At 38.3% G+C, this 13,460-nt stretch overlaps 1 protein-coding gene across 4 annotated transcripts in view; it reads left to right on the plus strand.

Moving 5' to 3' along the window:
* Positions 1–13,460, plus strand: part of C4H7orf31 (chromosome 4 C7orf31 homolog) — a 40,297-nt gene that overhangs the window by 17,920 nt on the left and 8,917 nt on the right. For all 4 annotated transcript variants that reach the window (XM_024991098.2, XM_059885894.1, XM_059885893.1 and 1 more), the window contains 2 exons: positions 7,822–8,003; positions 11,922–12,010. In XM_024991098.2, the coding sequence (XP_024846866.1) occupies positions 7,822–8,003; positions 11,922–12,010 (271 nt within the window). The remainder of the gene's footprint in view (positions 1–7,821; positions 8,004–11,921; positions 12,011–13,460) is intronic.

Genomic DNA, 13,460 nt, shown 5'->3' on the forward strand with positions numbered 1-13,460 from the left:
AAATTATTGGGAAAATAGTACAGAGATTTCCTATTTACCTCAGTGCCAGTTTCCCCTATTATTAACATCTGATATTAGTATGGTACCTTTGTCCTATTAATGAGCCAATAGTGGTACATTAGTAGTATTTAGATTTCCTCAGTTTTCCCCTAATGTCCTTCTGCTATTCCTAGATCCTATCCAGGACACCACAGTACCTTTAGTAGTCATGTCTCCTTAGGCTCCTTTTGGCTTTGACAGTTCCTCAGACTTCCCTTTTTTTTTTTAATTAGCTCAGGGGACTTTCTTAGTGGTCCAGTGGCTAAGACTCGGTGCCCCCAATGCACAGGGTTCGATCCCTGATCAGGAAAACTAGATCCCATGTGTTGCAACTAAGACCTGCCACAGCCAAATAAATAAAAATAAATATTTTAAATGACCTCAGTAGTTTTGATGATTATCTGTCAGGTATTTTGTAGAATGTCCCCCGATCAGGATTTGTCTGGTGTTTTCCTCATGATTAGATTGCAGTAGTATGTCTTAGGGAGGAGGACCACAGAGGTAAACTGCCGTTTTCATCATATCCTATCCAATGCATAACTTATCACTGTTGATGGTAACCTTGATTACCTAGCTGATATAGTATTTATGAGGTTCCCCTTGTGTGCGGTTAACCTTTTTTTCTCCTTTTCCCATCCTATCCTCTTTAGAAGAAAATCACTATGTACAGCCCACACTTAAAAGTCTGGAATTATACTCCACCTCCTTGAAGGCAGGGTATCTGCATAAATTATTTGGTATTGTTTTGTAAGGGAAATGTGTCTATTCCTCCTCATTTGTTTAATCACTTATTTAACCAGTATAGACTCATGGATTTTATTTTGTACTCGATACTTTAGTAGCAGTACTGTACTACTGTATTTTGTCATTCAAATTGGCCACGAGAGCCCATTCAGTTGGCTTCTATGCCCATACCCCTATGGTTGGGGGCATTGTGTATGAGGGTTTTTGGTTTATTCTTCTGTTCGTTTCTTTGTTTTTGAGTAGTTCATCACTTATCACTGTGGGGCTTTTTCTTTTAGCATTTCCTTACTTTCTGGCAGTACAAGATGCTTCTGGAGTACAAGATGCTCCATCCTGTTTATGTCCTGCCGCAGCTCTAGAACCAGCCATTTCTCCAAGGAGCCCAGCTCCTTCCCCTGGAGAATGGTATTAGAATCCACTATCCGAGTGCTCGGTGTCCCTGATGCCGTTAGAGTTCCTATCAATCTTAACTGGAAATGCTAAGCTGGCATTTAAGAATTGTATTCCAGTTAAAGCAAAGATCTGCTCAAAAGGCTATTAAAAGTAAAGTCTAGGTTTTTTGGGGTTTTATTTTTTAAAAAACAACTATATGAAGACCTCTGTTTTGGACTTTTCAAATTCTCTTTGTGGCAACATGAAAAACAAAAAGTAAAGTCCTTTTTTGTTGGTTTTATTTTTTTCCTCAGATGACCTTATAGCCTGATAAGTTCCAAAGTCTCCTTTTCCTTTGACCTCAACTCCTCAAACATACCCTTGGAAGAGCTGTGTAGTGTTTTGATAAAAATCTTGGTAGACCTGCTCAATAGAGCAGACTGAGTCCAGAGACAGCTCATGCCTCTAACTGAATTATTCAAAGAGAAACTGAATTCCTTTATTTAAATGTGTATGTAGTTAAGCGAATCTTTTATATTCTGCCTTTTCCTTATTATTTCTTCTCTATTTATGGACACAAAATGAAAAGTAATATTTATAAATCATTTAATATAATTATAACAGGAATATAATTATTTTCTACACAGTCTTAGTTTAAAGGAATAAAAATACATTCTGGTCATTGGTACTCAAAACTTGAATGTGTTACAACTTCAAAATTTAGTTGAGGGTGTAATTTGCAATTTTATAACTAACAAAAATAACATATATACAAGATATTAAATGAAATTCCATAATATACCTCAACTCAAGAAACACAGAGTCCACAGCTTTCAGGTCTTAAAAGTAAAAAACATTTTCCTAAATCATTACCAGATATAACTTAATACTGTTTGCTAGGAATATATATTACTAGAATCTGAAGGGAAAAAAGTTTTGCCTTAATCCTAAGTGATGAAAATTAATGGGGGCCCCTCACTGCCTTCCTAGTCCCACTTTTACCCCTTCTACACAAAGCCAAAATCCAGGCCACACCCAAAACCAGAAGATCCTAAGAACTACAGATACACATTTTGCAATTTTACTTTCTATTAAGAGGATCAATCTCAGAAAGAAAAAGCTTATTGAATTCTTGTGATTCTTTTTTGTGATTTACAGTCCATAGAGTTGCAAGGAATCCGACACAACTGAATACACACACACAGCACAACAACAAACTCTTGGCCTTTGGAATTTATTTTCTAAATTAACAAGTTAATCTCTGCTTTCTGGTGTCTCTGTGACAAAAACAAGATATAATGAAAAGAAATGTAATGACTTTTGTTCATACCAATATCAAATTAATAAGACATGGGGTCGCCTTGCCCTGGCCTCTGACCTGGAGCTAAATACTTATCAGCAGATTATTCTCTCAGAAAGAATGTAGATAAAGCAGTTAGCAGAGGGCCCGGCATGTGTTTTGTTATCATTGTAGTTAACATTTAAAGGCAAAGTTCTCTGAGTGTAATTCTTACTCATGTAGCAGTTACAATGTCAGGATCTTCCAAGATTTCCTACTGGGATATTTTCTAGGAACAGGGAGCAGATAGGACCATTTTTTGAAATATTCATAACCACATTTCCTTAAACCACATCAAGTCCATGGGAAATGGTAACAGAAGTTCCAAATTTAATCCCACTAATTCCACATTCCCACTGGTTCTTACACCTCAGCTCAACCTGGCACATCCTGGAAAGAACCCAGGAGAATCAAAATGAATTTTCTACCCAGAAAAGTTGCATACATTAAAAGTTAATTAGCACTAAGACAATTACTGCATTCAATTTACTCCATTAACCGTTCTTCTCAGTATGTTTTATGACTCAGGTCCCCTGGCTATTGGACAATATTGTAAGCCCAGCCTTTCTCATTCATTCCTCACTGTCCCTAGGATCTCTTTGTTTCTCATCCAGGTCCCCTGCTTCCTGAGTGATCTACCTGAAGGTGAATGAGCCAAGCCCTCAAGGCTTTGCATGTGCCTTGAACAAAACCCTCCCTTAGAACCTAGGTTTTACTAGCCTACAGGAAACTCCAGCCTTTCCTGACTCAAGTAGACTGGACATTCTCCATGAGCACAAACATGTTTGTTCCTGCTTTATTTGCTCAAACGTTAAATGCTCACTTATTTTCAAGCATAATGGTAAGAAATTAATTCCTCTTACAAAGGGGACACAGTTCACTATAGAACCATTGAAGCAGACACTGGAAATATTTATCTAGAAGAAATGAAAATCATTGCATAGCATGTAAAATGAAGTACAACCAGTATTGCTACAGTGAAAGACCAGTCAGTACTTCAGCGTCTTCATGATTCCCAGGGACATCAGTTAGCTGGAATCCAGGAATGTCCTGATTCTGTGTTCTCATGTCATCATATAGTTGATGACGTTATACCTTGTTCCAAGCTGTCCAGTAGATGATGTGGCACTTATAAACTGGAAAAGTGTTTAGTGGCTAGCAATAAAATAATGCTATACCAAATTCAAAAGTGTGTTCAAATGGGAGAGCCTGCCACAAGGGCAAGAAAACCAGATCACTTTACACAAAAACAAAAATAGATGACTGGCCTCAGAAATGATTTATGCCTGAAGTCCAGGCTTTTTCTCTTACAAATCAATCTTAACTTCTTGTGGTGTCCGTAAGAGACCAGGAACTTGTTAAGAATCTGAAGCTATGAGGTATTTCAGAGAGCCCACCAAGATGCCAGGACTGCTGAATTCAGTACAGGTTTGCATCAGGGTGATGAGAACAGATGGCCAAACTAACCAAAAATGACTGCTACTGAAAAATGTCCTATGATGCAAAAGCAATGAGACATTTTTAAATGTTTCTTATAGAAATTATTCTCATTCTTTCATAGTCACACCATCCATAGTAACTTGCAAAAGCTATTATATAAATCCTTCCAATACTTAGATGGAAAATAGTGATAGAAAAATCTCAGTAACAAGACTTTCACATAAACATTTGTGGCATAACCTATACATTTATTTCAGCCTGGTAAATACAGACATCACACAGCTTTCCCATAATTTCTGCGAGTTCTCACTGTGAGCACTAGAAATGCAGTTCAACTTTCAAACCCTTTCCCTAGCTCTTCTCCCATAAAAGCCCAGAGCGCCTGTACTCCTGGAGTGTGTTTTCTATTTAGTTTGCATATGCTCTATTGGAGGTCTGAATTATCTGGTTATATTTGCTGGGGGAAAAACAAACAAATTTATGGTCTCATAGTTCTGAAGACTAGAAATTCGAGATGAAGATTTCAGCCTGTTTTAAAACTGTATTTTCTACTTATATATAACACTTCTTTGTTCCTTGGACTTCCTAATTTTGATTCTCCTCTAATTTAGATAACTCTCACACAGGTTTTTTTAAACCTCTGCTAGTTCTTTTTAAGAACTCTGCTTATTCTTCAAATGAGAAGAAAATTGTATTCCTGTTGTCTTTTTAAATTGTTGGGGTTTTTTTTTTCATTCAGTATACTAGCTATTTTTGGCTTTTTGATCTCTAAACAGTACTGTGTACGCTGTGTAGATAAACAGGCAGTATATTTTGTTGATTGATTGCTTAAAGAAACAGATGGCCTGGTTGAGTCCAAGATGGTAAGGGATCATTTTCCCCGTTGAAATTGAATGCCTAAAAGGATTCTATAAAATGAAGTACGGGGATTCTCTAAAAATAAGATGCAGAAATGGAAAGCAACTAGAAATTCTTCCTGTAGTGTTCCAAAAACTACAAAATTCATATATCTTTCACTTCATATTTTTATATCAGTAGCAAAATATATGCACTGATAAAGAATTCACTACAATTTATTTTTTAATATAAATTTATTTATTTTAATTGGAGGCTAATCACTTTACAACATTGCAGTGGTTTTGCCATACACTGACATGAATCCGCCATGGGTGCACATGTGTTCCCCATCCTGAACCCCCCTCCCACCTCCCTCCCCATGCCTCTGGGTCATCACATCCCTCTGGGTAATCCCAGTGCACCAGCCCTGAGCACCCTGTCTCATGCATCGAACCTGGACTGGTGATTTGTTTCACATATGATAATATACATGTTTCAATGCCATTCTCCCAAATCATCCCACCCTCTCCCTCTCCCACAGAGTCCAAAAGACTGTTCTATACATCTGTGTCTCTTGCTGTCTCACATACAGGGTTATCATTACCATCTTTCTAAATTCCATATATATGCGTTAGTATACTGTATTGGTGTTTTTCTTTCTGGCTTACTTCCCTCTGTATAATAGGCTCCAGTTTCATCCACCTCATTAGAACTGATTCAAATGTATTCTTTTTAATGGCTGAGTAACTCCAATACTTTGGCCACCTCATGCGAAGAGTTGACTTATTGGAAAAGACTCTGATGCTGGGAGGGATTGGGGGCAGGAGGAGAAGGGGACAACAGAGGATGAGATTACTGGATGGCATCACCAACTCGATGGACATGAGTAGGAGTAAACTCCGGGAGTTGGTGCTGGACAGGGAGGCCTGACGTGCTGCAATTCATGGGGGTCGCAGAGTCGGACATGACTGAGTGACTGAACTGAACTAAACTGAATGTTTCATTGTGTATATGTACCACAGCTTTCTTATCCATTCATCTGCTGATGGACATCTAGGTTGCTTCCATGTCCTGGCTATTATAAACAGTGCTGCAATGAACATTGGGGTACATATGTCTCTTTCAATTCTGGTTTCCTCAGTGTGTATGCCCAGCAGTGGGATTGCTGGGTTGTATGGCAGTTCTATTTCCAGTTTTTTATGGAATCTCCACACTGTTCTCCATAGTGGCTGTACTAGTTTGCATTCCCACCAACAGTGTAAGAGGGTTCCCTTTTCTCCACACCATCTCCAGCATTTATTGCTTGTAGACTTTTGGATAGCAGCCATCTGACTGGCGTGAAATGGTACCTCATAGTGGTTTTGATTTGCATTTCTCTGATAATGAGTGATGTTGAGCATCTTTTCATGTGTTTGTTAGCCATCTGTATGTCTTCTTTGGAGAAATGTCTATTTAGTTCTTTGGCCCATTTTTTGATTGGGTTGTTTATTTTTCTGGGACTGAGCTGCAGGAGTTGCTTGTATATTTTTGAGATTAATTCTTAAAATAATATTTTTTATTCATTTAGCAAAATTAAGAAAATTTCATATGTTTTGTGATATCTATTCCACCAGAATGCTAATTCCATGAGGATAGGGCCTTTGGCTCACTATCATACACCAGGGATTAGAACAGTACTCACCACAAGGAGGGAGTCCCAATAAATATTGGATGATTAAGTGTTTTCCATTGCACTTCTTTCTTTTTTTTTTTAATTTAATTTTATTTTTTAACTTTACAGTATTGTATTGGTTTTGCCATATATCAAAATGAATCAGCCACAGGTATACATGTGTTCCCCATCCTGAACCCTCCTCCCTCCTCCATCCCCATACCATCCCTCTGGGTCGTCTCAGTGCACCAGCCCCAAGCATCCAGTATCGTGCATCGAACCTGGACTGGCGACTCGTTTCATATATAATATTATACATGTTTCAATGCCATTCTCCCAATTCATCCCACCCTCTCCCTCTCCCACAGAGTCCAAAAGACTGATCTATACAACAGTGTCTCTTTTGCTGTCTCGTATACTGGGTTATTGTTACCATCTTTCTAAATTCCATATATATGTGTTAAAGAGTCAGACACGACTGAGTGACTGATCTGATCTGATCTGATCTGATACTGTATTGGTGTTTTTCTTTCTGGCTTGCTTCACTCTGTATAATAGGCTCCAGTTTCACCCACTTCATTAGAACTGATTCAAATGTATTCTTTTTAATGGCTGAGTAATACTCCTTTGTGTATATGTACCACAACTTTCTTACCCATTCATCTGCTGATGGACATCTAGGCTGCTTCCATGTCCTGGCTATTATAAACAGTGCTGCGATGAACATTGGGGTACACGTGTCTCTTTCCCTTCTGGTTTCCTCAGTGTGTATGCCCAGCAGTGGGATTGCTGGGTTGTATGGCAGTTCTATTTCCAGTTTTTTATGGAATCTCCACACTGTTCTCCATAGTGGCTGTACTAGTTTGCATTCCCACCAACAGTGTAAGAGGTTTCTCTTTTCTCCACACCCTCTCCAGCATTTATTGCTTGTAGACTTTTGGATCACAGCCATTCTGACTGGCGTGAAATGGTACCTCATAGTGGTTTTGATTTGCATTTCTCTGATAATGAGTGATGTTGAGCATCATTTCATGTGTTTGTTAGCCATCTGTATGTCTTCTTTGGAGAAATGTCTATTTAGTTCTTTGGCCCATTTTTTGATTGGGTTGTTTATTTTTCTGGAATTGAGCTGCAGGAGTTGCTTGTATATTTTTGAGATTAATTCTTAAAATAATATTTTTTTACTCATTTAGCAAAATTAAGAAAATTTCATATGTTTTGTGATATCTATTCCACCAGAATGCTAACTCCATGAGGATAGGGACTTTGGCTCACTGTCATACACCAGGGATTAGAACAGTACTCGCCACAAGGAGGGAGTCCCAATAAATATTGGATGATTAAGTGTTTTCCATTGCACTTCTTTCTATTCTGTTTTGTTTTCTCAACTAAATCTCAGGGAAATCTGCTCCCCGTATCCAATTGAACACCCCTACCATACACACATCTCCCGTGGAGCCATGTTCCCGACTTTTACATCACCCAAGGATCTCTACACTGGCATTAAAGCCCGAACCCAACAGCCGTTCCCTCCCACAGTGCCAACAAAGCCTTATGATACAACAGTTTTGAAGACAAGAGGTAACGTGATTTCAAATCAGAACAGTATTCATTCTTTTTATATTTGAAGTTTATTCAATAATAAAATTAAACAAAGGACCCCATTACAGACTAAATCAAATTCTCTGCAGATGCTCTTTACTTTTCTTTACAGAGCTTCCTATGATATAACCAGAAACCAAATGTAAAATTAGATGCTTGTATTCTACTTGTATTTTCAATGTTTATTTCCTTCCCATTCTCTCTATGGTTTAGCTTTGACAAATTTCATTCTAGCTCAAGTGATCAGCACAAAGGACAGCATTTGGCTCAGAGGCTCAGTCTAGACATGCATGTAGCTGTTGTGATAAAACTGAAAAGATCGTCATTGAAATAAGACTCAGGAAGTAATAAGATCAATTTAATCAATTCCTTTGAACACTCTGGAGTGTCTTTTCGCAGATGCAAAGTTTAGGGTCTTCCCAGATATGTTTCACTAAAGAGGATAGTAAGCTCGTACACTAGCCATCAATTCTGTCCCATACTAGACACCTCAAAACAGAGAATAAATCTATGGAGAAAGAAAAGATATTAGAGGGCCGGTAACTGAAGATGACAAAAGAGGTACATGGCAGACAGAGATAAATATTTGTTGAATGAACTTTGGTAAGACCCAAGAACTACACTATAATGCAGTTCCTCTACATGAATATTTGGACCCTATATAAGAAGAGAATACTGCCATGATCAATATCAACCTCAGCATCGTATTAGAAGGCAGTAAATTTTGAAAGATATGGTGAAGTGTTTAAGAGCATGGATTAGGGAGTCCAACTGCATGGGTAGCATTCTGGCTCTGCCATTTACTCACCACGGACCATGGCAAAGTTCCTTAACTTCTCTGCCTCCACTTCCCAATCTGTAAAATGGAATATTCATGCCTACTTCATAGATAAAAGAGATAGTGTTAACAGCTACTATTTTTATTACATACTTTGCTATATATAATGATTTTAGTATGTGTATAGCATGCTGAATCATTCCATAAAAGGTAGTGAAAGCTATATCAAATATATATAGATATATATCTATATACATATATATATACACATGTATGTATATATGTATAGGATATCTAAGCAGTTGAAATTTTTATGATCTCATTAGGTAAATTATCAAAGTAAATTAATTTTTTCAATCCCTACATTTCATGCAAAGATGGGCTCAATACAGGACAGAAATGCTATGGACCTAACAGAAGCAGAAGATACTAAGAAGAGGTGGCAAGAATACACAGAAGAACTGTACAAAAAAGATCTTCATGACCCAGATAATCATGATGGTGTGATCATTCACCTAGAGCCAGACATCCTAAAATGTGAAGTCAAGTGGGCCTTAGGAAGCATCACTACGAACAAAGCTAGTGGAGGTGACGGCATTCCAGTTGAGCTAGTCCAAATCCTGAATGATGATGCTGTGAAAGTGCCAGCAAATTTGGAAAACTCAGCAGTGGCCACAGGACTGGAAAAGGTCAGTTTTCATTCCAATCCCTAAGAAAGGCAATGCCAAAGAATGCTCAAACTACCACACAATTGCACTCATCTCACACGCTAGCAAAGTAATTCTCAAAATTCTCCAAGCCAGGCTTCAACAACACGTGGACCGTGAACTTCCAGATTCAAGCTGGTTTTAGAAAAGGCAAAGGAACCAGAGGTCAAATTGCCAACATCCGCTGGATCATGGAAAAAGCAAGAGAGTTCCAGAAAAACATCTGTTTCTGCTTTATTGACTATGCCAAAGCCTTTGACTGTATGGATCACAATAAACTGTGGAAAATTCTGAAAGAGATGGGAATACCAGACCACCTGACCTGCCTCTTGAGAAACCTGTATGCAGGTCAGGAAGCAGCAGTTAGAACTGGACATGGAACAACAGACTGGTTCCAAATAGGAAAAGGAGTACTTCAAGGCTGTATATTGTCACCCTGCTTATTTAACTTCTATGAAGAGTACATCATGAGAAACGCTGGGCTGGAAGAAGCACAAGCTGGAATCAAGATTGCCAGGAGAAATATCAATAACCTCAGATATGCAGATGACACCACCTTTATGGCAGAAAGTGAAGAAGAACTAAAGAGCCTCTTGATGAAAGTGAGAGTGGAGAGTGAAAAAGTTGGCTTAAAGCTCAACACTCAGAAAAGTAAGATCATGGCATCTGGTCCCATCACTTCATGACAAATAGATAGAGCAACAGTGGAAACAGTAGCTGACTTTATTTTTTTGGGCTCCAAAATCACTGCAGATGGTGACTGCAGCCATGAAATTAAAAGACGCTTACTCCTTGGAAGGAAGGTTATGACTAACCTAGACAGCATATTAAAAAGCAGAGACATTACTTTGTCAAAAAGGTCCATCTAGTCAAGGCTATGGTTTTTCCAGTAGTCATGTATGAATGTGAAAGTTGGACTGTGAAGAAAGCTGAGCACCAAAGAACTGATGCTTTTGAACTGTGGTGTTGGAGAAGATTCTTGAGAGCCCCTTGGACTGCAAGGAGATCCAGCCAGTCCATCCTAAAGGAGATCAGTCCTGGGTGTTCATCGGAAGGACTGATGTTGAAGCTGAAAATCCAATACTTTGGCCACCTAATGCAAAGAGCTGACTCATTGGAAAAGACCCTGATTCTGGGAGGGATTTAAGGCAGGAGGAGAAGGGGACAACAGAGGATAACATGGTTGGATGTCATCACAGACTTGATGGACAGGAGTTTGGGTAAACTCCAGGAGTTGGTGATGGACAGGGAGACCTGGCATGCTGCGGTTCATGGGGTCACAAAGAGTTGGACACGACTGAGCAACTGAACTGAACTGAAATTAGTTAATTCTGAAATTACATGAAGTACATACAGTTAGGAAGAAATCACACAAATATGTGTTGAATTTATAAAAACACTTTTCCGTGCAGTTGTAGACCAGGAATTGAAGAAATACATTACCACGTTAATCTTCTGTTTCAAGCATCTGCCTGTCCTTGACCAGTTAGTCATCTTTAGGGGATTTTAAAAGGTGAATATATTCTAATAACCCTAATAAATGAAACCTTTCCAGGAACTAGTACTACATTGGGTTTTCTACTCTTCCACTTATTTTAACTCTTCTTTTCTAGAAATAAGTAGAATCTAGGTTAAGAGAAAGGCTCTAGAACCAGATTGCCTAAATTTGAATTATTGCACTTATTCATTGTGTGACCTTGGGAAAATTGCTTATTTTCCTTGTGCCTCAATTTCCTCATTTGTTAAAGTAGAAATAATAGTACCTTCCTCACAGCACTCAGTACAATACTAGCAGTATAATACTAACATTATAATAAATGTTCAATAAATGCCAGCCTTTGTTCTTACTACATATAGCGATGGGTATTCAGAGCATGCTTTAATGTGGAGTTTATCATAGGACCAGAGGAAGCCAGGCTGTATTTGGTAAAGCTTCTCCAGCTACCACCAATACCTAAAAAGCTGTATTCTTTAAAAGTTCTGTTTAAATACTTCTTTTGGTAAGCACATACTAACGCCATTTCTTGATATTTAAACAGAGAAAACCTAAAAACAGGTGGTAGAGAAATGTATTTGCTGAGCCTTCAGAGACCAAAAAGAGTATCTAGGAAGAGATTTATGATTTACCTAAGAATCCCTTTACCTATGATTTGCTTAAATCACCTTTTTTTAAAAAAACAAGAACGGAGCAGTACTGCTGCCCCCTCAGTCTGCTGAAGGCACCAGGCTTAGAGACTCATTCTTGCTCTGTGTGGCCCACATGCTGTTTACTAAGGGCAAGAGTTCAAACAGAGCTATAACTATAAAGCTCAAATGTGTGCCCGAATTCCTCTCTACCTCCTATTATCTTGTTTGTATTTATGGCACCCAAAATCCTATTAATTAAAAGGCTGCTTTTCTGGAAAATTTCAGGTAACCCTTACAGATATGAACTGCTTGATTTTCCAATGGATTCCAAGAAGAAAGCATTGGTTTGGCCGGGTCAGCGTGTGTATTTTGACGTAAGTATCTTTTTAAAAGTGTGTTTAAAACTTTAAAAGTTTGTTTAAAACAAAGTAAAAGATGCTTTTGCATTCTGTGTTTATAAAAATCCAAAAGATAGATTACTTTTATCTTCTATACAGATAGAAACATTGAGATTTTGGCCATGATTCATATTTATTGTTTGTTTTCTTAACTGATTTTACGTAACATTTCCATATTTACAAAAAGTTCCCCACAAAATGAAGTAAACGAGGACTGTGGATCATTCACTGTCTCTACAACTCTGTTCTTATGATTCATAACATATCAAGTAACTTCGAATATACATAGAGTAAATGGGAGGTTTACAGAAAGATTTGCAATTTAATGTGCCAATTACAGTAGTACCTTTGTGCAGAATCAAAAATAAAATAAAACAGTAGCCACCATTTATTAAGAAATTGCTACACCCTAACTTCTTTATATATAGAGTGTCATTTGGCCCTCACAATACACTCAAAAGGTTAGTATGATCATTCCCATTTTATAAATGAGGACACTGAGGCTCAGGGAGTTGGTAGCTATCTCACAATCATAGAACTCAGGCTCATGAGACTCTAGTCTCTGTTCTTAACCTCTCTACCATGACTCCACATAGTAAAAAGAGAACACTTTTAAATCCTGAAGGAAAATATATATTTGAAAATAATAATAGCTGACATTCACTGGCCAGTTAGTTTGTGAGAGGCAATACCAAGTGTTTTCCATATATTATGTCCTTGCATCTAATAGTCTGTGAAGGAGGCAAGAAATAATGATGGAAACCTAGAAACATTTGAATTTCTCTGGGAAAGACTACTGTGGCAGGCCAGAGTGTGGTCATTGCAATGTCATACAGTCATCTGTGAAGCATCTGTTTGTTTTTTGTAAAGTTATATGTCAGGAAAAATCCTTAAATAATCATCTATCTGACTAGATGACTTTTATTCTTTCAAGCAAAATCTATATCAAAGTAACCTAGAAATATGAGAGGTTCTTCTTTCAATTCCTCTCATTTCTACCTGCTGATTAAAATACTGCTGTAACTCGTGTCACCCCCCTTGGCAATCTTGATTAGCACCCCTTTACCTAAGTGTGAATTCCAGTGCTTTAAATGAGCTACAATGACCCTTTGGTTCTGGCCTTCCCTCCTCTCTTCCTTCTCACAGCCTGGCTCTGTTCGCTGGTCCCTGAGCGGGTTCATGGCCACTTCCTCTTCCTGAAATGCTCTCTTCTCTCATCTCAGACTTGCTCTTTCTTCAAGGCTCAGCTCAACCCTCATTGTTTCTGTTGCGTAGCAGAGAGTAAACCAAATTAGGAAAACTGTGTTGTAGTTCCTGCTGTATCTGCCATGTGTCCTCTAATGGGCATGCTCTCTGTTCACCATCTTGCCGCCTTTGCTTTTCCTCCATTCTGTCCCAGGCAGCCTTCCTCCTATCATGCATCCTC

This window comes from Bos taurus, chromosome 4 (assembly GCF_002263795.3).
Source record: "Bos taurus isolate L1 Dominette 01449 registration number 42190680 breed Hereford chromosome 4, ARS-UCD2.0, whole genome shotgun sequence".
Lineage (NCBI taxonomy): Eukaryota > Metazoa > Chordata > Mammalia > Artiodactyla > Bovidae > Bos > Bos taurus.